The sequence below is a fragment of the Vulpes vulpes genome, chromosome 12 (assembly GCF_048418805.1).
Source record: "Vulpes vulpes isolate BD-2025 chromosome 12, VulVul3, whole genome shotgun sequence".
NCBI classification, from domain to species: Eukaryota; Metazoa; Chordata; class Mammalia; order Carnivora; family Canidae; genus Vulpes; species Vulpes vulpes.
Genome location: NC_132791.1, coordinates 117,540,701 through 117,565,053, shown reverse-complemented (window position 1 = coordinate 117,565,053; position 24,353 = coordinate 117,540,701). Strand labels below are relative to the sequence as shown.

The 24,353-nt window shown below is 39.5% G+C and overlaps 1 protein-coding gene across 12 annotated transcripts in view; it reads left to right on the top strand.

The window, feature by feature from the left end:
- RNF214 (ring finger protein 214) overlaps positions 1-24,353 on the top strand; it is a 45,836-nt gene that overhangs the window by 2,029 nt on the left and 19,454 nt on the right. For 8 of the 12 annotated variants that reach the window (XM_072729718.1, XM_072729715.1, XM_072729712.1 and 5 more), the window contains 4 exons: positions 2,110-2,620; positions 3,315-3,374; positions 7,732-7,872; positions 11,599-11,738. In XM_072729718.1, the coding sequence (XP_072585819.1) occupies positions 2,110-2,620; positions 3,315-3,374; positions 7,732-7,872; positions 11,599-11,738 (852 nt within the window). The remainder of the gene's footprint in view (positions 1-2,109; positions 2,621-3,314; positions 3,375-7,731; positions 7,873-11,598; positions 11,739-24,353) is intronic. The other 4 variants (XM_072729720.1, XM_072729719.1, XM_025999165.2 and 1 more) reach the window with 1 other exon arrangement.

Genomic DNA, 24,353 nt, shown 5'->3' with positions numbered 1-24,353 from the left:
AGAGTGCAGGGGGTTAAACTCTTCTGAAAATGCAAATATTTCCTCAGCCTTTTTTTACATGGACCTATATGTTCATTTAATTGTACATTTGTGATTTGATACCTGTGTATATATCTACATGTTACTATGTATTATGATTATGTATATTATAATGGTATTATGTATCGTACCTGTGTATGTATGTCTCCTGTATTACATAGAGATATAGGTATGTACACATCTGTACATAAAGCACATGTATGTTCATGCATATACACAGATACATGTTTATCTGTATTACCTACAGATAAATAGCTTCATAGCTTCGTTAGTATAGCTTGCTGCTCCACTTAGATATTTTGCCTCCTTTCTGAATTCTCCAGGGTTGAATTAGGATTGCCCAACCTTGCATCTTACAGTGCTTAACACATAGTTAATGTACAGTGTTGTACTAAATTATATATCCCACCTCAGCTCTTCTGTAGAGTACCTAGGACCTAATATAATAGGTTGATACTGTACTAACAGTTTTATATGTATTAACACATTTAATCCTCATAACAATCCCAGGAGGGAGGTGCTAATATTATTATTCCCATTTACAGGTGAGGAAATTGAGACCCAGAGAGGTTAGTAACTTGCCCAGGGTTGCCAAGCTACATGGGAGTCAGGGTTTGAACCCAGGCTTGTCTGACTCTGTAGTACGTGATAAATACTGGTTTACATGAAGAGAGCTTTGTTGGCAAAGGGGTAATGGAAAAAAACATGAAGGAAGCCTAACCGTAAACTTGGATCTTCATTTTGTAAATAGAGTCAGCCACATGCTCCTAGTAACAATAATGGCAGCTGGGGCTTTTTGAATATTTACTGTGCCAGGCTGTGTACTAAATACTTGAGATGCAAGATTTCATGTCATCCTCACAACAATCCTATCAGGTCAGTCATATTTCTGTTAAATGAGATTAAGTAACTTGCCTGGAGTCAGACAACTGGTAAATAGCAAGAGTCAGGATTTACACCCCGGGACTGTACCATATATGCCCAAATCAGTAATTTAAGTGTCTTCCCTGCTCTCCCAGGTAACTCTCAGTAAGGATTCAGCTAGAAGTGTTTTTTAAAGGCTCATATCACAGTATGCTCTCAGTTTTTTTATTTTGAACAACATATGCTGTTGAAGAGAGGAAGGCACCATGACCTAATGACCTAAAGATTCAGTCAGTACTGGCTTGGGGTACTTACGTACATCATTTCATAGAATCAGGTGTTTTTTGTTTTTTTTGTTTTTTTTTTAAAGAAAAGAAGGGGCATGAACTCCAATAAAAAAAATAAATATAAAAAAAAAAAAGAAAATAAAAGAAGGGGCAAAGAAATTTAGCACAGATGTAGTCTGTATTCCTGGGTAGAAGGCTTACTGTTGGAGATGTTAGATGTCACTGTAAATAGGTTTTAAACATCTCTTCAAAAAGCAACACGTTAAGGGGCTGTGACAAACAACAAAACAACTATCCCAGTGTTTATACATGTGTATATATTTGTCTGGGATAAAAGTTCTACTGACAGCCTCAGTTTTGGATTTGAAATTGTACTGCAGACAGCTTTAAGTGAGGATGCTATGCTCTGGATAACTGTTGAAGAACCTAAAAGGTGGTTCTTGTTCAAAGATCTGTGAGGAATTTGGATGAAATATTCCTTAGTGAAATGTGAGAGTGTAATAAAAACAGGATTTCTAAATTAACCTTTTATTTATTAGAACGTTACGTGTAATTAAGTTAGCACATGTAACTGAATGAAATATTCTAACTAGCAGTAGGCTATTTCATCAACATTCCCCAAAGTTATCCAAACTGGACCTCGGAAATGTGGGGCTCTTCATCGTCATTTACATGTGTTTCTTTACGGTCACTCGACAGGAAATGTCTCTCTCCAGCACCCAGGCTCTAACCACCAAGCTATATTCCCTGCATGTGGGATCAAAATCTCTGGATAAAGACTAAGTTCCATGTCATTCTGATAATTTGGGGGGCTTATGTAGTCTGGTTTGGTTCTTGTAGTCATTATATTAAAAGTATTATGTATTTAATCCTTAAGATTGGGCGAAGAGAGAAACCTTTTATCTTATGTTTTTGATAGCCCCAAAGACCCTGCACAGAAGCACAAGAACTCGCCTCTGTCGAGTGTAAGTAGCCAAACGATAACCAAGGAGAATAACAGAAATGTCCATTTGGAACACCCAGAGCAGAATCCTGGTTCATCAGCAGGTGACACTTCAGCAGCGCACCGGGCGGTTTTAGGAGAAAACTTGCTAGCCACAGCCCTTTGTCTTTCTGGCGGTGGGTCTCAGTCTGATTTGAAGGACGTGGCCAACACAGCAGGAGAGGAGGGGGACACATGCCTCCGGGAGAGCCTCCATCCCGTCACTCGGTCTCTTAAGGCAGGGTGCCATACAAAGCAGCTTGCCTCCGGGAATTGTTCTGAAGAGAAATCCCCACACGCCTCCATCCTAAAGGAAGGTAGCGGGGACACAGGCTTGGATTTCCGACCTGTGGTGCCTCCAGCAAATGGGGTTGAAGGAGTCAGAGTGGATCAGGATGATGATCAGGATAGCTCTTCCCTGAAGCTTTCTCAAAACATTGCTGTACAGGTCAAGTATCAAGTTTCTACTACTAAAATGGAATTTGGGATATTTATTTATATATATTTATTTATTGAGGGTAGGAGACCTTTCTTCACAGGTGGTGGAGAACTACTCTGCCTTTTTTTTTTTTACTGGCAACTGTCGTACAGTTTTCATACAGTAGTGCTATGGGATGTCGTCCTTCTGGTGTTCAATAAATAAGAAAGCCAGGATCTAATCATGGCAACTAGGAACTTTATGACCTACCTATAATCTCTTTCACTAATTGATGAGTGTAGGTCATATTCATATTTCCCATCTTTGTCCTTGCAGGAGGAATCCTTGTTAATTCTCTCCTACATCTTAAGAAGTACAGTGTATCCTGCCTCCTAGTGATTGGTGTGCTCTTTTGTAGGAGGAAGGATGGGCACAATAGATTGTAGGGGGCAAAATTCTAATTTCACTCTTGAGGCTATCTTTCTGTCAGTTCTTGGGTCTTGTTCAGGTTATTTTGTGGGATAAATGTTCAGTGCAATATTCATGTCAGTGTCTGTTTGCCAGACCTACAGTTCTCTCGTTATGAAGCCAGTAAGGGGAACACAGAAATGTAGCTACTTAGTTAGTTGTGGCAGATTTCTAGGTAAAATTACTAAAGAGTAAGTATTCAGCCTTTTCAAATGTCTCTGAATAGTTCTGAATATAGTTGTTTCTTTCTTTATAGACTGACTTTAAGACGGCTGATTCAGAGGTAAACACAGATCAAGATATTGAAAAGAACCTGGTGAGTACTTAAACTGTTAACAGTGAATATATGAGACTGTTAACTCAGACTATCTAGAATTATATCATCCCAGTTGGAAAAAGTGCAGGAATCTCCTTTTAAAATCCCTAACAGTGGGACGCCTGGGTAGCTCAGCAGTTGGGCGCCTGCCTTGGGCTCAGGTCGTGATCCTGGGATCCGGGATCAAGTCCCACATTGGGCTCCCTGCGAGGGGCCTGCTTCTCCCTCTGTCTGTGTCTCTCATGAATAAATAAATCTTAAAAAAAAAAAATCCCTAACATATGGTCAGCTAATTTCTTTGTACTTGCTTACTTCCAGAGATGGGAAGCTTACTACTCATAAAACAGTCGATTGCATTTAAAAAGGAGCTCTTAAAAAAAAAAAAAAAAAAGGAGCTCTTATTCTTAGATCTTGTTCTGAAGTGATGATAGCACTTCTCACACTTCTTGTTATAGTGAGCTCCTAAGCTGTGTAGAGTAAATCCAAATTCTCCTTTACTTTTTGGCCCTACGTATACTTGAGGTTTTCTTATGCCTCTTCCTCTTACCCCTCAAGTCTGAATCTTTCCAGAAAAAACATTCCTAGATGTTTTTAAATTTCTTCTTTTCTTCATAGAATATGTTTTCTAGCCCTTCCATCGCCCTGATTACTTTTCCACTGGAACATGTTCCGTCTTACCAATATTGCTTTGAAAATGTGATCCTGAGGGGATGCCTAGGTGGCTCAGTGGTTGAGCATCTGCCTTTGGCGCAGGGTATGATCCTGGGGTCCTGGGATTGAGGACTGCATCGGGCTCTCCACGGGGAGCCTGTTTCTCCCTCTGCCTATGTCTCTGCTTCTCTCTGTGTCCCTCATGAATAAATAAACAAAATCTTTTAAAAAAAAAAAAAAAAAGAAAAGAAAAAAAGAAAATGTGATCCCGAGAACTAAATACAATAATCCAAATGCAGAATAATTGATTCATAACAGTGGGGTTCTTGTTCTATCATGTCAGACGCTATTTCTCAAGGCCCCCTTGGCTTACTGTGGCGGTCTGCTCACAGTGTTGAGCTTTCAGCCAAACTCCCATCAGGTCTTTTTCTGGTGTATTGTGGAGTTGTAGCTTCCCTTTGATTCCTAATAATTGAGTTTTAAAACCTAGAGAGCTGCACATTTATCTTTGTTAAAAGGTCTGTTTGATCTATTCCTCCCTGACATTTCATGGCAAAAACCTCCACCCTTAAGGGTATGGATCGAAGTGTATAGTTTTCAAGAGGAAGGATGATGCTGGGAAAGAGGCACCCTAACATCAGGAAGAGGTTTTTAGGGTAATATGTATTAACTTAGTGGAAGAAAAGAGAAAAAAGCCTTGTAGCAACCAGATAAACAAGTGGATCTTTGGTCAAGTTGAAGAAATTGAGAGACAGATGGAAGAAAGGAAGTTATGGGAATACATTAACCAGATGAAGTAAATAAAGTTTTTTAAATACAGGGTAGCAGCTTGGGAGTTATTCATAACAGGCAGGTAAAAAGATCCTAGAGTTGACAGAGATGTGCTGGGAAAAAAAAACAGACTAGAAGAGCAGTCCCAGGAAGGGGTGGGGGTGGGTTTCGCCTTTTGAACACTTACTCTAAGCACTTCACACACAGTATTTTGCCCCACAGTTCTATGGCGGAGTTCCCGTGACTGTAGTAGTCCAAGGGGGCCAACTAAGTTATTAATAAGCTTTAGCATCAGTCTGAAGCAGGAGTGGAAACTAGCAAGTCTTTGGGTGAAAAGAGGCCCAGGGTTATGTTTTGTAAGGCTGTATTCTTTTGAGTGGAGGGATGGCTCACATGCTTTCATTTTATATTATTTTATTTTTTCAAAATTTCCTTTAAATTCGAGTCGGTTAACATACAGTGTAGGCCCACATGCTTTTAACAAGGCAGTGGAGCTAGGCAGGTGTTAAGCTTGGTGGCAATACAAGAAACTTGGCTCCTGTTTAGTTTCCCTTTTTGTGCGTTTATGGTAATTTCCCACCGTCTGCATTTGAAATCATAACTTCTGGTCCTTGGAACCAATTATACACGGATGAAACAAAGTAACTTTGGCTTGTTAAGATGAGATGATTTGGAACAAGTAGTTTACGATAGCCTTTCTTGGTATATACTAATAGCATGTACCTTGAGACTTCTTTCCCTGAGACTTGTGGTCCCCCCTGCCCCCAGCCTGTGTTCTAAAGATGCATTGTGAACAGAGAAAGTACCACAAGGAAATAAAGAGAAAGAGGTGTGCTGAAGAAGGAAAAGATTCTTATCTACTAGTTGCATATATTGGTTCTTAACCTTTTTTAACTTTTCTTAGATTAAAGTCCTCTTGGAATCTTTTGAAAACTTTAATTCTCATCTCAGAAAAATTTATCCTCCTTACCGTGTTCCCTAATTTCAGAGAGTTCAGAGATCCCTGAGGCCCATCCATAGATTCCAGGTTCAGAATCCCCGTAAAGATGTGAGACTAGAGTCATCTGGGGGCCTTCTTCACATTTCAGCAGCTGGGTTAAGGACTAGTTTATTCCAAAGTTAAAGTCTAATCTTTTTTTTTTTTTTTTTTTAAGATTTATTTATTTATTTGAGAGAGAGAGAGAGCATGAGCTGGAGGGAGAGGAGAGAGAATCCTAAGCAGACTCTGTGCTGAGAGCAGAGCCTGACACAGGGCTGGATCTCATGACCCTGAGATCATGACCTGAGCTGAAAGCAAGGGTCATAGGCTTAACCAATGCACCACCTAGGCGCCCCACTAAAGCCCCATCTTGAGAGCTTAGTTTTTATTATCATAATGTGATAAGTTTTCCTTCATTCACTTCTAAAACTTGTTTTTTTCTTTGAAAATAGTTCTCTTTTAATCAATAGTTCAGTTGAATGCTCTTGATTTAAATTTTACAGGTGCTGCCTTATACCAAATGTGTTTTATTTATTTATTTTAAAGACTGAGAGAGAGCATGTGAGCGAGAGAGAGCAGGAGCAGGAGCAGTGGGAGAGAGAGAAGCAGGCTCCCCAATGAGTGGGGAACCTGATCTGGGGCCCGATCCCAGGACCCTGAGATGACCTGAACCAAAGGCAGACACTTAACCGACTGAGCCACCTAGCGCCCCCAAATATGTTTTATATTGACCGTTTTAGCATCCCTTTGAAATGTAACCATCACTTTTTTGATTTATGGATATGGGGAGGCAGAACTGAGCTGTGGTCCTCAGAAGCCTTCTACTCTTATTTTACATGAGAGCTTGCTGATTTGCCCAGTCTGAATACCGTATTCTCCAGACCTCTAGTGGATTTGTCCATTTTTAGTGCTAATGACCAATAAGCAATCCTGTTTTCTGGATGCAATTTTGAGTAGGTGTTGTGTTTTTTTGTTTTTACCCATTCATTTTTTTCTTGCTCTGATAAAATGTCTCCTTTCTCTTATTCCCTAGAGCAGAGATTGGCAAACTTTTTCTGTAAAAGGTCAGATGGTAAATGCTTATGCTTTGGAGCTATATGGGCTCTGTTGCAACCATTCCACTCATTGTAGCATGCGTAAAAGCTGCCTATAAGCCATTGGGAACGGCTGTGTTCCTATAAAGTTTATTTATAGGGATGCCTGGGTGGCTTAGTTGTTTGAGCATCTGACTCTTGATTTCGGCTCAGGTCATGATCTCAAGGTTGTGGGATCCCTGCTCAGCTCAGTCTGCTTTTTTTCTCTCCTCCTGCCCCTCCCCCTTCTCATATGCACACAATTTCTCCCCCCCCCCCCAAATGAATAAATAAATCTTTTTTTTTTTTTTTTAATTTTTATTTGTTTATGATAGTCACACAGAGAGAGAGAGAGGCAGAGACACAGGCAGAGGGAGAAGCAGGCTCCGTACACCGGGAGCCCGACGTGGGATTCGATCCCGGGTCTCCAGGATCGCGCCCTGGGCCAAAGGCAGGCGCCAAACCGCTGCGCCACCCAGGGATCCCTGAATAAATAAATCTTAAGGAAAAAATTTATTTATAAAAACAGACAGTGGTTGGATTTGGCCCACAGGCCATACATTGCCAACCCCCCCGCCCCTGGCCTTAGGGCAGTGCTGTGCAATAGGATTTCCTGTAATGATGGAAATGTCTTATATCTGTGCTGTCCAGCATGGTAGCCATTTGTTATTTGTGGCTAATGAGTACTTGAGAATGTGTGACTGAGGGGCTATATTTTAAAATTTCCTTATTTTAATTACCTTAAGTTTATATAGCCACACATGGCTAATAGAATGTTGGACCCTGCAGCCTAGAGCTCTGCACAGTGCCTTGAACAGGCACCTGGTGAATGATGTTTTTTGCAACTAAATAAGGAAATTAAACTTCTTTTGTTACAAATTAGGACAAAATGATGACGGAGAGAACCCTGTTGAAGGAGCGTTACCAGGAGGTCTTGGACAAGCAGAGGCAAGTGGAGAATCAGCTCCAAGTGCAATTAAAGCAGCTCCAGCAAAGGAGAGAAGAAGAAATGAAGAATCACCAGGTACCCTGCTTATGTTAAGTCTGTCAATAAGTAGGGCTATACTCCCTAATCAAACTATAATTTGTGTCTGAATTAATATAAGCTAAAGAGCAATATTTATCTTTTTAAGGGTTGTCTTAGAATTTTAAGGATTAAAAGAACCTTTGAGGGCATCTTGTTCAAACTCTCACTTTTTTTTTTTTTAATATTTTATTTATTTGAGAGAGAGTGTGCATGCACACGCACCATGAGTTAGCGGAGGGGCAGAGGGAGAGAATCTCAAGCAGACTTTCACTGAGCACAGAGCCCAACAAGAGGCTCAGTCCCACGACTCTGAGATCATGACCTGAGCCAAAACCAAGAGGTGAACACTCAACTAACTGAGCCACCCGGGTGCCTGCAAACTCTCACTTCTATTATAGTTTAGAGAGAAAGGTTATTTAATATATTTTGTTGACATAGCTGACTGTCTACCTTGAAGACCATGTGATTAGATTCTGGCCTGTAGTAAAAAATATAATTCTAGTAGATTAAAAATCTATGAAAAGGGAAAAAATGTAAATTAGGAGAAAATTTAGGAGAATATTTAGAAAACCTCAAGTTGCAAGAGGTCATTTTAAGACAAAATGAAGGCAAAAAACCCAGAAGCCACATAAAAATGAATCAATTTAATTATGTATAATTTAAAATTTGTAATATGGCACATGATACCAAAAACAGCAGAAGATCAGTGTTAGACTGGGAAATTACTTGTTTCACATCTGATGATGGGTTTAACATCCACATCTGTGTTCTGAAACTCCTACAAATTCATGGTAAAAGTCAAATACTCTAGTGAAAACCCGGGAAAGGATATTATATAGTTTCCTAATGCTGCTGTAACAGATTACCGTCGATTTGGCAGCTGAACACAATACAGATTTATTATCTCACAGCCCTATAGGTCCAAAGTCCAACATGGGTATCACTGGGCTAAAATCCAAGTATTGCACGGTTGCATCACTTTCTGGGGACTCTAGGGGAGAATACCTTTCCCTGCATTTCCAGCTTCTAGAAGCTGTTTGTGTTCCTTGAATTGTGGCCCTCTTTCGCATCCTGAGAGTCAGCAGATTTGCATCTCTGACCATCCCTCCCTAGTCACATCTTTCTTGGATCTTGGATCCCTCCCTAATCACATCTTTCTTGGAGAACTAGGAAAGGTTCTCCGCTTTTAAAGACCTGTGTGATTAGATTGGGCCCATCCAGATGACTCAGAACTATCTCCCCACATCCAGGTCTTTACCTTAGTAATATCTGGACAGTCTCCTTTCCCATGGAAAGTAATAGTCACAAGGGCCCAGGGATTAGGTTAGATTGGAATGTGGACATATTTTTTGGGGGGAGGGATTATTTTGCCAAACAGTTATGAATAGTGGGGCACCTGGGTGGCTCAGTCAGTTAAGTGTCTGCCTTTAGCTCAGGTCATGATCCCAGGGTCCTGTCAGGCTCCCTACTCAGTCGGGAGTCTGCTTCTCCCTCTCCCTCTGTTCCCCTCCCCCACCGTGTGCTCACTCTTTCAAATAAATAAATAAAATCTTTTTTTTTTTTTAAAGATTTTGTTTATTTATTCATAAGAGACAAGGGAGGGAGAGGCAGAGGGAGAAGCAGGCTCCACGCAGGGAGCCTGATGCAGGACTTGATCCTGGGACTCCAGGATCACGCCTTGAGCCAAAGGCAGATGCTCAACCACTGAGCCACCTGGGTGTCCCAATAAAGAAAATCTTTTTTTTTTTTTTTTAAGATTTTATTTATTTATTCATGAGAGACGCAGAGAGAGAGAGAGGCAGAGACACAGGCAGAGGGAGAAGCAGGCTCCATGCGGGGAGCCTGATGTGGGACTTGATCCTTGGTCTCCAGGATCATGCCCTGGACCGAAGGTGGCGCTAAACCGCTGAGCCACCGGGGCTGCCCCAGAAAATCTTTAAAAAAAAAAAAAATTATAAATGGTAGTACACAGAAGAGGAAAAGTAAGTGGATAATAAATAAATGAAAAGCTCAGCCTCAGCCTCACTGGTCTTCATTCATTCATTCATTCATTCATTCATTCAGCAAATATTTTCTGAGTTCCTGATCCAGGCTCTATAGATTTAGCAATAAAGGAAACATAGTCTCTGCACTGAATGCTTATTCTAGTTGGAGGAGGCAGACTGTACAAACAGTAAAAAATGGGAGTTAGGAAAATGTTTCTTAAAAGGATTAGCTACCATTCCTCTCTTTCCCCTCAAAAGTTTGGCAAAAATGAAATAAGTTGTCAAGGGTGAGGGAAAATGAGCCCTTTTCAGACTTTGTAAGTATATGAATTGTTAAAACCTTTTTGGAGCAATTATTAAGAATTTTCAGTTAAGACTTAAAATGTGGGGGGAAAAAAAAAGACTTAAAATGTGGGGATCCCTGGGTGGCTCAGCAGTTTAGCGCCTGCCTTCAGCTCGGTGTGATCCTGGAGTCCCGGGATCAAGTCCCACATCAGGCTTCCTGCATGGAGTCTGCTTCTCCCTCTGCCTCTCTCTCTCTCTCTCTCTCTCTCATGAATAAGTAAATAAAATCTTAAAAAAATAATAAAAATAAATTTTAAAAAAGACTTAAAATGTACTGTGATCTAGCAATCATATTATTATGTCTTTTCTATAGAAATGAAAGTTTTTTATGAAAGTGTAGACTTATAGGGTATTGCAGTATTGTGTATAGTTACAAAAACTGGACTCAACTTTGATAGACTCTTTACATAAAATGGTTAGATAAATTTGATATATAAATATTATGTCATATGCTGCCATTTTTAAGTTAAATCTATGTATTTTAAGATTTATTTATTTATGAGAAAAAGAGTACATATGAGAAGGGGAGGGGCAGAAGGAGAGGAAAGAGAGAATCCAAAGCAGCCTCCTGTGCTGAGCACGGAGTCTGACAGGGCTTGATCCCATGACCCATGAGATCATGACCAGAACTGAAACCAAGAATCATATGCTGAACCTACTGAGCCATCTAGGTGCCCCACGTTAAATCTATATTGACAGTATATTCACATCAAGTGAAAAAAAGCAGGATGTAGATAATATGTATAAAATCCTCTCATTTGGAACAAATACAAAAGCAAAGAAATACAAATATGAGTATGGGTGTGTTTGTGTGAGAATAAAGATGTGAAAAAATAATACACAACAGTGAACATGTTAATTATGCATTGAGTTGGCATTGATTTGGGAGTGACTTAACTATCACTTCTCTGTTACTCCTCTTCTAACGGCAAGTATAGATATTTTTGTTCAAGGATAAAAGGATTCAGAAAAACCCCCTCACACGTAATAAAGTAGAACTTTAATAAAACAAGACTGTTTTTGATAGAAGTAATAAATTCCCACCCTATACAAGAATGCCTTTCTCAGCATTCTCAACAGGTGTTCATTTGGACTGTATCTGAACACGGATAATGGAAAGGTTATTGCTTCTCAAGATAGTAAATTCCATTTTTTAACAGTTGTGATTGTTAGAAATTCTTTCTTCTGCTGAACTGAAACCTGCTTCATTGTAACTTCCTTGCTTACATCTAAATACTGGCTTTCAGAGCTCCTCAACCCAATTCCTTCAATTCAACTTGAGTTTACTAAAGCCAGTGTGTTAATTTGTGTTAGTTGAAAATAACCTTCTGACCAAAAGAACTAATTCATTTCCTTCTTTATCTGTGTGTGACTGTAATTATGGGGGACTCAGGAGATACTAAAAGCTATCCAGGATGTAACAATAAAGCGAGAAGAAACAAAGAAGAAGATAGAGAAAGAAAAGAAGGAATTTTTGCAGAAGGAGCAGGATCTGAAAGCTGAAATCGAAAAGCTCTGTGAGAAGGGCAGAAGGTAAATACTGCTGTTAAGAATAAAACCACTGTGTGCATGGGTATATTTGTGCATATGCATCCATTTGTGTTTGTGTTCCTAGTTTCTTTTCTTTTGGTCCAATTTTTGTTTGAGAAACAAGTGCACAAATAAAATCCTCTAATGATTTTTAGCTTTTTCGGCACCTTGTGTTAGAGCTAATAAAAAAATTTTCAGATTCAGTAATACCTTGAAATAATAGCAGCTGATTGTTGGGTCCTAAATATGATCAAGATTTTGAAATGCATCTAACACCTGGCTTCACTTGCTTGGAACCTGATTTTTTAGAACTTCAGACTGACTGTAGGAATACCTTGATTATGTTACTCAGTACTAGAACAGATTTCCAACAGGAACATTTTAAGTAAGCTTTTGGAAATAATTATTTAGTGGGTCTTTGTTCTCATCTGGGTCCTGCAGCAAGAGCAAGGTGCACATAGAATTTGGTCAGATTTTCAGTTTTCCAAGTTTCTTTTTTCTTTTCTTTTTTTTTTTTTTTTTTATAGCTATCAACACCAACATTTTTTATTTTATTTATTTATTTTTTATTTATAAATTTAATTTGCCAACGTATAGAATAACACCCAGTGCTTATCCCATCAAGTGCCCCCCTCAGTGCCCGTCACCCAGTCACCCCCACCCCCCGCCCACCTCCCCTTCCACCACCCCTAGTTCGTTTCCCAGAGTTAGGAGTCTGTCATGTTCTGTCTCCCTTTCTGATATTTCCCACTCATTTTTCTCTTTCCAAGTTTCTTAATACAGAAATCAAAATAGCTGTGAACACCGATGGTTTTATTTAAATTCTAAAATGTGCTTTTATTTATCAAGAAAATCTTGGCCTTCTGATGAGTCAGAGCACTAAATGAAAAATAGCAAGCTCATTGGTTAGATCATTTTCGAAGTTTGAAAGATGGTAACTGTGAAAGGTCAACATGAGAAAGAACATTTGGGAAAGAGCCTAAGGACCAGTCTGTTTTGTTGAGAATCGAATGATAATGATTCAAAGGTGGGTCAGTTGTCCATGATGATCCATGCATCAGCAATTATGAAGAGCGTGCTAGGAACATAGTGCTATTCCTGGCATTGTTAGTGATCAAAACCCCTGCCATTCCCCATCAGAGGCATGGCCTCTGCCATTGTCTTCACAGGCTGTTGGGGGTGGGGAGAAGTGAAACAGAGATATGTGGTACAAGCAACTTAGCAGCAGTCTTAGAAGGCAGAGGCTGGGAAGATGAGTCTATCATAATTTTAGGCTCTGTGAAAGATTTCCTTTGGATAAATACTCTGTACTCTTAACGGGTCTCTGATCAGTTTCTCTGCTTTCTGATAGGATAAGCCCAAATAGTAATTGATACTAGTAGTTTGCTGCTCATAGTCTGGAACATTCACTTGGGCTTATTTTATGTGTCACGGGTGTCAGAACGATCCTGTCATTCTTTTCGTGGAATGTGGGGTTCACTTTTCCAGAAGTAGGAAGAAAAAGTCTTCTGTGTGTATCTTTGTTCTAGCAGTGATGTAGGTTTTGTTTTGCATTGTATCATCCATAGTAACTGTGGGCACAAATATTATGGTCATTGGAGTAATCTGCTCAGTCTGCCATCACAGAGCACCACAGACAATAGATGACTTAAACAACATAAATTTATTGTCGCACGGTTCTAAAGGCTAGAAGTCCCAAGAGTAAGATGCTAGCAGGGTTGGCTTCTGGTGAAGCCTGTCTTCTTGGCTTGCAGACACTGCTGTCTTCATGCTCTGTCTTCATATAGCCTTTCCTCTATGTGTGCGTACTCCCGAGGTCTCTCCTCTACATGTAAGGACACTGGTCCCACTGGATTGGAGCCTTATCCTTATGATCTTACTTCCTTAAAGGTCTTATCTCCAAATACAGTCACTTTGCTGGTGAGGGCTTTCACAAATAAATTGGAGGGGATCACAATTCAGTCCATAACAGTCATATTTTCTGTCCATAGCTCTCATTCTATTAGCTAACACTGACTATCTACCGCGAGTCAGCCAACACTGACTATCTACTGTGAGCCAGACAGTATGGGCCTGGAAAATAGAAAGTCCTCAAGGAGTTTAGCGTTTAATAAGAGAAACAACAAATAAATAATTACAAACTAGCGTAATGATATCTTAAGAGTGGTGGTATGAGTGCATGTAGAGGAGGCATGGAACCTACACTGGGCAGGGGGAGTCAGAGAGGGATTCCCAGACAAAGTGATTTCCAGAATTGAATCCTGAAAGATAAAGGGGAATATGAACACCAAATGCAATGCACGATCCTTGGTTTGATCCTGGATTAAACAAATGTACTGTAAAGAGCATTTTGGAATAAATGGGAAAGTTTGAATATGGACTACATACACAATATATACAATATTAGATAATATTGTATCCATGTTGAATATTTGGGATATTGTGGCTTATACTGTTGCATGATTATGTAGAAAGTTCTTATTCTTCAAGAGCTACTTGATGAGGTTTTAGGGGCTAAGTGTTGTGATGTCTGTCATTTTCAGACGGTTCAGAGAGAGGCAAAGGGAATGTGGCACAAAGGGTAACAACTGATGAATCTAGATGAAGGGCACATGTTCACTATACTGTTCTATTAACTTGTCTGTTGGATTGAAACTTTCAAAGAAAGACTTACGTGGGTGGGGGTTGATGGAGGAATTAGTGGGGCAGAGAATAGGGGAAAGACACTGCAGGGAGGTGGGGAAGAGTGACACTAGTGAAGTAGTGGGAATTACTTCACTGGCTGTGGGAATACTCGCAAAAGACTGCTCTATCGTGTGTTCAGGAGTTTGGGCTTTTCCCTGTTGAAGTACTGAAAGATTTTAAAGGAGGAAGGGTATCGGAGGATGAGATTTTCATTTTAGATAAATGACTTTGGCAGGTGGAAAGTGGATGGGAGTAGTGTAGAGGACCAGTTAGGAGACTCATCTGTCAGAGCCTGCGTTAGAGTGACAGTGGCCCACACTGCAGTGGCGCCAGGTGGAAGGAGAAAACCTCACAGTGATATTGCATAAAGGTGAATTTACAGGGTGCCTGGGTGGTGCACTCGGTTAAGCATCCCACTCTTGGCTTTGGCTCAGGTCATGATTTCAGGGTTGTGAGATCAAGTCCTGTGTTGGGCTCCATGCACAGCATGGAGGCTGCTTGGAATTTCTCTCTCTCTCTCCCTCTGCTCCTGCCCACTCCCTGCTCTCTCTCTCTCTTTTCAAAAATAAATAAATCTTTTTTAAAAAAGTGAATTTACTTTGTCCATGTTGAGGGTAGTCATTATGTATTCTAACATTGTAATTTCTAAAGAAGACACGCTGAGTTAACCCCCCACCAAAAAAGGAACTAATATTCAGTTTAGTCATAAATTCATTGTTTTTCTCCTGGATACCTGGTTGCTTTGTCATGGACGTTATCTTGTTTTTGTGGGACACTTCCTAATATCCAACTTATATCCTTCAGGATTATTGCTGGCAGGAGGAAGATGAGACTTCCACGTGAGTGCTCTTCCAGGGCAGAACTTCTTTTTAAGATTCCTGCCTTTAATAGTGATTGATTGAGAATGGCAGCAAGTAGGACTCTTCCTCAATAAAAGATGGTGAGCTTGTGCTTTAAAGGACATCATCAATTGATTCATAGAAGTAGCTTGGGGCAAATAGCAGGAAAGCTGAAATACTAAGCATGATTCTTTTTTAATTTTTTAATTTTTTTTTAAAGATTTTATTCATGAGAGACAGAGGCAGAGACATAGGCAGAGGGAGAAGCAGGCTCCTCACAGGGAACCTGATCCGGAACTTGATCCCAGGACCCTGGGATCATACCCTAAGCCAAAGGCAGATGCTCAACCACTGAACCATCCAAGCACTTCGATTCTTCTTTTTTAAAAAATGTTCTGAGCATGGGGGACCTCGGTTGTTCATTTGGTTAAGCGTCTGCCTTTAGCTCAAGGTCATGATCCTGGGGTCCTGCGATTGAGCCCCATGTTGGGCTCCCTGCTCAGTGGGGAGCCTGCTTCTCTTTCTCCCTCTACTGCTCCCCCTGCTTGTGTTATCTCTCTCCTTCTGTCAAATAAATAAATAAAATCTTGAAAAAAAAATTCTGAGCTTGTCTGATGAATTCATATGATAGAGTAATAGGTAAGTAGCTCATTGAGGGATTTATTGTTGGAGGAAGCATTTTTTAAAAAATATTTTATATATTTATGAGAGAGAGAGAGAAGGAGGAGGAGCAGAGGGAGAGAGACAAGCAGACTCCATGGTGGGTGCAGAGCCCCTCACAGGGCTTGAGTCTGAGGACTCCAAGGTAATGACCCTAGCCGAAACTAAGAGTCAGATGCTGAACTGACAGCCACTCAGATGCTCCTGGAAGCATTACTTTAGATGTCATATGAGTCTGTGTTAAGTTGAAATCAACAGGATGCATGGAGACTCGTTTTGGAAATTTCTCACCAAATGCTAGCTTATCTAACTGGTGTGTGTGTAGGCCCTAGTAGCTTGCCTAACAGTCAGTACATCTGGTGAGCTTTTCTTAGGTGCAGAGCAGTGAGCCAGGCTGGTGCAACATCCTGTATCTGACCATAGCCATCAGTCCTTCCAGCAGCCTGCTTGTTCCCAGCGACTCTACACTTTGACCACTCCAGGTCCTCTTTCTTGTTTGGTAACTTCACTCCATTTCCCACCAGTCATTCAGCTCCCTGGAAGTATGTCTTTCCATAGCCTGCCTGGATGCATGGTCCACTGCTCAAATTTTTCCTTTAGTGTTACCCTCAATTCCCTTTCCTCTTATTCTCAAGTCCTGAGTGAGTCAGCCACCTAACTTTTCTGTCCTTATGCGAGGCTGCTGAGTGCTGCTGGAGACAGTCCTATAACTGTGTGTCTTGGGTCAGAATAAATGTATAGTCATTTATATGTCTAACATCACCTGGATCCTCAGGGCTACCCTGTCCTCTGAGAGCTGTCCTAAACTTTTACCTCCCTTTCTAAACTTCCTCTCTCCACCATTTTTCTCCTTAGTCCTAGCAGATTTCACTATAAAAATGGGGGCCATCAAGTGAAACTTATTTCAGTTTCCCACCTATCAGCAGACACATCATCCTTTTCCTCCAGTCCTTGTATCTGAGTCTAAACTTTGTACCTGTATGTGAATTCAGTTTACTCTTCTACCATTTCTCCATAAGTGGCAGCATTGTGTACCCCCCTGCCTAACTGAATAACCAAGAGTTACCCGAAATTCTTATCTCTTAGCCCCTTTCCACTGCATCTACTTTTACCAAGTCTGGTACATTCTTAATATCAATTGTCCCTTGCTCTCTGTTCACAGTGCCCATGTCAGTTCAGGGTCTCATCAGTCGTAGACTGCAAAACTTTGCCTCTCTTCTCACTTGTCTAGTACACTGCTGCTCTCAGATCCAAGTCTGACCATGTCATTTCTCTGCTTAAAATTTGTCATAGCTCTTTATAGCTTTTAGGGTAAAGTTTCAGCTCTTTAGCTTAGTATATAAGGCCCTCAATTACCTGGTCCCTGTTAATATCCCTAGCTATACTTTTTATGGCTCCCCTGAACAACCATGAACTACTAATGAATTCACTTAAAACCCAAACTGTGATACCTGCTCTAGAAAGCCTCCCCTTCTCCCCTTCACACATCGTGACCATTTAATTTAGATGACCCTCCTCTACTCACTAGCATGCTGAGTTTACCCATCAACACATACCTCTGATGGTCTTTATTTACTTGGACGAGTCCCCCATCATATAATTGGTTTCTTTTTTTTTTTTTTTTTAAGATTTTATTTATTTAGTCATGAGAAACAGAGAGGAGAGAGAGAGACAGAGACACAGGCAGAGGGAGAAGCAGGCTCCATGCAGGGAGCCTGACGTGGGACTCGATCCCTGGTCTCCAGGATCACGCCCTGGGCTGAAGGCGGCGCTAAACCGCTGAACCACCCGGGCTGCCCATATAATTGGTTTCTTCAGGGTACATGTTTTGATGATCTATTGCTGTGTAAAAAAAGCCATCATAAAACTTAGTATCTTAAAACAAAATAACGTATTATTTCTCATACTTCTTTCAGTTACGTCTCTGATGGACAGTCCTGCTAGTCTCCTTTAGTCATTCCTATAGCTGTGGTCAGATGGCAGCTGGGATGGGAATGTCCAAGATGGCATCATTCATATTTCTGGCACCTTGGCTGGGACACCTTGAAGGCTGGGCCCAGCTGGGACACTGAGGGGTCTAGGCCTTTTCTCACACACTCTTTCTATGTTGTCTCAGGGCTTTTCTCTCTCCAGGTCGTCTTTCCAGCAGATGGACCAGATTTCTTACTTGGTGGCTCAGAGCTCCCAAGAGTACAAAAGTGGAAGTTTCTAGGCTTTCCTAAGGCACAGACTTGGAACTGGCACAGTGCTATTTCTGTGGCATTCTTTTGGTTAAAATGAGTCACAGGGCCAGCTCAGATTTAGTGGTGGAGGAAGCTGCAAAGAACGTGAGCACCAGCAGGCCTGGCTCATTGGGAGGGGTCCGTATCTGGAAATCTGCTACCGCAGCAAGTAATACATGTCACTTACCTTTTTCTGCTCAATATGTGTTATCTTTTAGATATGGGGAATCCTAGAAATTCTGCCAATAAGAGTTTCTAAGGATCATTATAAGAGGAGTGATGGTAGAATGAAAAGGAAATAATGGATTCTGGAGGAATTGATGCTCGATTATTTTTAGAGATTAAGACTGGGGGAGGTGTCAAAACTAACTTCTGTATTGACCCTGGGTAACTATATGCTACCTGGACAATGATTGGGAAATGAAATTCTCAAAGTTCTGAGGATAAAAGTAAGCAATTTGATGACTTGAGACATGTAAGTTAAAATCCTCAGTCGGCCATTGGATTTGGGACACTTGATGAGAAGAGATACTCTGTCTTGATTTGGAGTTGACTGTGTAGAAGTGATAGTTACAACACTGGAAATGGGTTTTCTGTGGGAAAAAGTTCGAAGCAGGGCTCAGTTCTGAACGCTTGAGGCACACCAACAGTTTGGGAGTACAAAGAGAAAGGAAAGATAGAGGAAAAGGAAACAGCTTAGAATAGTAGTATGGGGCTTCAAAGGGGAGAGTGTGTAACAGTGTCGGAAACTGCAGGGAAGGACCTGAGAACCAGGTCTGAGTAAAGGCCATTGGTAATTACCGAGTGTAACCAACAGGCATTTGTAGGCAGAGGAATTAAATTACTGGATTTACTTTTCCTCCAGTATTTTATTATGAAATATTTTGAACAGTAGGAGAAACTGGAAGTATTATACAGTAACACTCATGCCCTAGATTTAACAATTAACATTCTGCTACATTTATTTTAGCAATATCTTTCCTCCCCCCTATCCGCTCGTCAGTCCACTATCCGTTAGTCAGTCCATCTTTTTTTTCTTTTTGATGCGTGTCAGGGTAAGTTGCAGTCATCAGTAACTTCACCTGTAAATCCATAAACATGCGTATCATTATTTAGAGTTATACATCATTCATGTTTCCTTTTTTGGTAATAAAATGTATATGCAGTTAAATACATAAATCTTACGTGTACTCTTCCATGAGTTTTGACCATTGTGTGTGCTTGTGTAATTCAAACCCCATTAAGATACAGAGAGTACTACCATTAAACCAGATGGTCTCCCTGTATACTTTCCCAGTCTTTTCTTGTCCCATCTTTCAAAGGCATCCACTGTACTGATTTTTCGCATCATAAATTGATTTTGCATGTTCTAGAGTGTCACATAAATGAAATCATACAGTATATACCCTTTTTTTAGGACTTCTTGCATTTAGCCTAATATTTCTACATTCACTCATGTCTCTTTATTATCAAATAGTATTCCTTTTGTTAATCTACCGTAGTTTACCCATTGTCCTTTGAGGGGCATATAATGGTTTCCAGATTTTGACTGTTATGAATAAAGCTGCTGTTAATAGTCAAGTATGTCTTTGTGTGAGCATATACTTTTATTTCTCTTGCGTAAATTTCTAGGAGTAGAATCACCAGGTTGTAGGGTGGGTATATGTTTAGTTTTATATGAAACTGAGAGATATATTTCCCAAGTGGATATACCTTTTTAACACTCTGCCTACAAGGTATGAGAATTCTGGTGGTTTCATATCCTTGTCATTTAAATGGTTGTATTTCATTGTGGTTTTATTTTGGCATTTCCCTCATTATTAATGCTGCTGATCACTTTTTCTTTGTGCTTATTGGCCATGCATATGTCTGTTTTTGTGAAGTATCCTCTTAGATTTTTGCCCCCTCCCCCTTTTTTGGGGTGATTCTAAAAATTCATTGCATATTGCAAATATAAAGCCCTTTGTCAGTTATATATGCTGTGAAAATGTCCTTCCACTCTCTGAATTAGCTATTCAGTTTTAATTGTATCTTTTGATGAACAGAAGTTTTATTTTTAAGGCTAATTTATTAAGTTTTCTTTTATAGTTATTACATTCTTTGTCCTAAGAAACCTTTGCCTACCCTGAAGTAGCAAAGATGTTCTCCTCCGTTGTCTTATGGAAACTTATATCATTTTAGCTTTCATTGTTATGATCTGTCTCAGGGTAATTTTTGTGCATGGAGAGAACTAGGAGTTGAGGTTCATTTTTTTTTTTTTGAGGTTCATGTGCCTATGCAGTTCCAGCACTATGTGTTGAAGAGACTTTCCTTTCCCCAATTGGATTGTTTGACATCTTTGCCAAAAACCAAATGACAGTATGAGTCATTTGTATAAATAGTAGATCTATTTCTGAATACTATCCTCTTGCTTCGGTATATTTGTCTATCTTTATGCCACATCATGCTGTTGTGATTATTATGGCTTTATAGTAAGTCGTGGTCAAAGAATATAAGGTCTGCTTTTTTTTTTTCCAAGGTTGCTTTGGATTTTGCACTACTTTTAGGTCCTTTGTACTACCACATATATTTGAGAAACAACTTCCCAGTGTCTACAAAAACAAAACTGAAACTGGTGAGGCATGGTTCTTTTGAATCTGTAGATCAATTTGGAGAAATTGACATCTTAATAGTATTGAGCCCTCTAAAGAAATTTATTCCTAAATATTTTATGTTCTTTGACACTATTTAAGTAGAATTAAATTTTCAAAAAAATTTCCAGGGGATCCCTGGGTGGCTCAGTGGTTTGGCGCCTGCCTTTGGCCCAGGGCGTGATCCTGGAGGCCCGGGATCGAGTCCCACGTTGGGCTCCCTGCGTGAAGCCTGCTTCTCCCTCTGCCTGTGTCTCTGACTCTCTCTCTGTCTCTCTCATGAATAAATAAATAAAAATTAAAAAAAAATATATTTCCAACCATTTCTTGCTAGTATATAAAAATTCAATTTATTTTGTGTATTAACCTTGTACCTCCTACTTTGCTAAGTTTACATGTTTGTGTCTTAGTTTTGTAGATTCCTTAAGATTTTCTACATAAACAATTACAACTTCTGTGAATATACAGTTTTATTTCTTCCTTTCAAATCTTAAGCCTTTTCTCTTGTAAACATTATTGCACTGGTTAGGACCTCCAGTACACTGTTGAATAGAAGTGGTAGAGTAGACATACCTTGTTTCTGCTCCTAGGAGGAAATGTTTAGTATTTTACCATTAAGTGTGTTGATAGCTATAGCTTCTTTGTACATGCCCTCTATCAAATTGGGGAAGTTCTCCTCTGTTTCTGACAGTTCTTAAGGTGCTTAGTTTTGTCAAATAGTTTTTCTGCACCTATTAAAATAGTTTTTCTCCTTTATTCTGTTAATATGGTGAATTACATTGATTTATTTTCAAATGTTAAGCCAGTTGTCCATTCTTGGGATAAACCTTCTTGGACAAGATATGTTATTGTTTTCACTTATTGCTAGATTTGACTTGCTATTATTTTTTAGGGATAGTTGTATCTGTAGTTATTGAGGAATATTATTCTTTTTTTATTTTTAAAAGTGTGGTTATATCGGTTGTTGGGCTGATGTTAAAAATCTCTGATTATGGACCTTTTTCTTTTTCCTTTTAATTCTATGAATTTTTGTTTTTTAAAGATTTTATTTATTTATTCATGAGAGACACAGAGAGGGAGAGAGAGAGAGGCAGAGACACAGGCAGAGGGAGCCTAGTGTGGGGTTCGATCCTGGGTCTCCAGGATCAGGCCCTGGGTTGAAGGCAGGGCTAAACTGCTGAGCCACCGGGGCTGCCCAATTTTTGTTATATTTTGAAGCTGTATGTTAGATACATGTACATTTATGATCATTATATATTCTTGATGAATTGGCCATTTTATCATTATGAAATGTTTCTCTTTATCTTTGTCATGTTCTTTATGTTAAGGTTTACTTTATGTGATATTAATATAGATACTGCAATCTTCTTATGCATATTTTTTATACGGAGTATATTTTTCCATTGTTCATCTTCAACCTATCTACATTTTTATGTTTCATAAAGAGAGCATATAATTGGACCTTTCTTTTAGATCTGTTCTGACAAGCTGCCTTTTAATTACAGACTTTAATCAGTTTATATTTAATGTAATTATTGATATGGTTACATTAGGTGTACTCTTTTACTATGTAAATTGAATATTAATTCTTGAATTTTTTTTTAGAATTTTATTTTAATTTGGCCTTTCCTTCCCCAAATACACATCTGTTACATTAACGTACTGGCAACATTTGTTATAAAGAATAATTACATGCCTGCTGCTTATTTTGTATTAGAAAGACTTGTAATTTTGGGGGGGTAAGATATTTTTCCAGAGCCTTAATTGTAGAAAACTTAGAATTATTATCCCTTAGATTTTTAAACAATCAAAAATTTTTAGATATATATATCAACAAAAGGCACTTATTTTAAGTTGCATATAAAGTTTAAACACTACTACAATGAAGATATAGCACATACCCTTTACCCTAAAGTGTTCCGTGTTCCTTCTTTTTTTTTTTTTTTTCCATGTTCCTTCTCAATCACTGGCCTTCCCCCCAGTTCCCGAGTAAACACTTTGTCGCTGTAGATTACATTTACTGTTTCTAGAAATTTATGTCTAGCTTCTTTCACTCAATATATTTTAAGGAATCATCCTGGATGTTGTCATGGATATGAAATATATCAATAGTTTATTCTTTTTCTTTTTTTAAAGATATTTCTTTTCTTAGAGCAGTTTTAGGTTTACAACAAAATTAAAAGGGAGGTACACAGATTTCCCATATGCCCCATCCCCCTAACTCACCAAAATGTCCCCCAAAATGGGACATTTTTTACCAAGGGTGAACCTATCCATAGTCCACAGTTTACCTTAGGGTTCACTCTTGGTGTTACACATTCTGTGGATTTGGACAAATGTAGGACATATATCCATCATTATAATATGATACAGAGATTTTTTTCACTACCCTAGAAATCCCCTGTGTTCTCCCTATTTACGTCCCCCTCAGAGCCTTCCTCTACCAACCGCCACTGATCTTGTTACTGTCTCCATAGTTTTGCTTTTTCCAGAATGTTGTATAATTGGAATCGCACAGTATGTAGTTATCTAAGATTGGCTTCTTTCACTTAGTAATATGCATTTGAGATTCCTCCATATCTTTTCATGGCTTGATAGCTCATTTATTTTTACTCCTAAACAATATTCCATTGTCAGGATGTACCACAGATTTTTTTTTTTTTTTTTAGCCATTCATCTACCAGTGGACATCTTGATTGCTTTTAGGTTTTGGCAGTTATGAATAAACATAAACATGCTGCTGTAAACATCCATGTGTAGTTTTTATATAGACCTAAGTTTTCAACTCCTTTTTTTTTTTTTTTAAAGATTTACTTATTTATGATAGACAGAGAGAGAGAGAGAGAGAGCAGAGACACAGGAGGAGGGAGAATCAGGCTCCATGCTAGGAGCCCGACGTGGGACTCCATCCCGGGACTCCAGGATCACGCCCTGGGCCAAAGGCAGGCGCTAAACTGCTGGGCCACCCAGGGATTCCCCCCCCCCCCTTTTTTTTTTTAAGATTTTATGTATCTATTCATGACAGACAGAGAGAGAGAGAGGCAGAGACACAGGCAGAGGGAGAAGTAAGCTCCATGCAGGGAGCCCGACATGAGACTCGATCCCAGGTCTCTAGGATCAGGCCCTGGGTTGGAGCCACCCGGGCTGCCCCTCAACTCCTTTCAGTAAATACCAAAGAGTGTAGTTGCTGGATAAGAGTAGGATTAGTTTTGTAAGATACCAACAAACTGCATTCTAAAGTGGCCACACCATTTTGCATTCCCACCAGCAGGTATGAGGGTTATTGTTGCTCACATTCTTGTCAGCATTTGGTGGTGTCAGTTTTGGCCATTCTAATAGATGTGTAGTGGTATCTCGTTGCTCTTTTAATTTGCATTTTTCTGATGACAACTGGTATGGAGCATTTTTTCATATGCTTATTTGCCATCTGTATATTTTCTTTGGTGAGGTGTCTGTTAAGGACATTGGCCCATGTTTTAATCAGGTTGTTTATTTTCTTATTGTTGAGTTTTAAGGGTTCTTTGTGTATTTAACAGTCTTTTATTAGATGTATCTATCATAAATATTTTCTCCCAGTCTGTG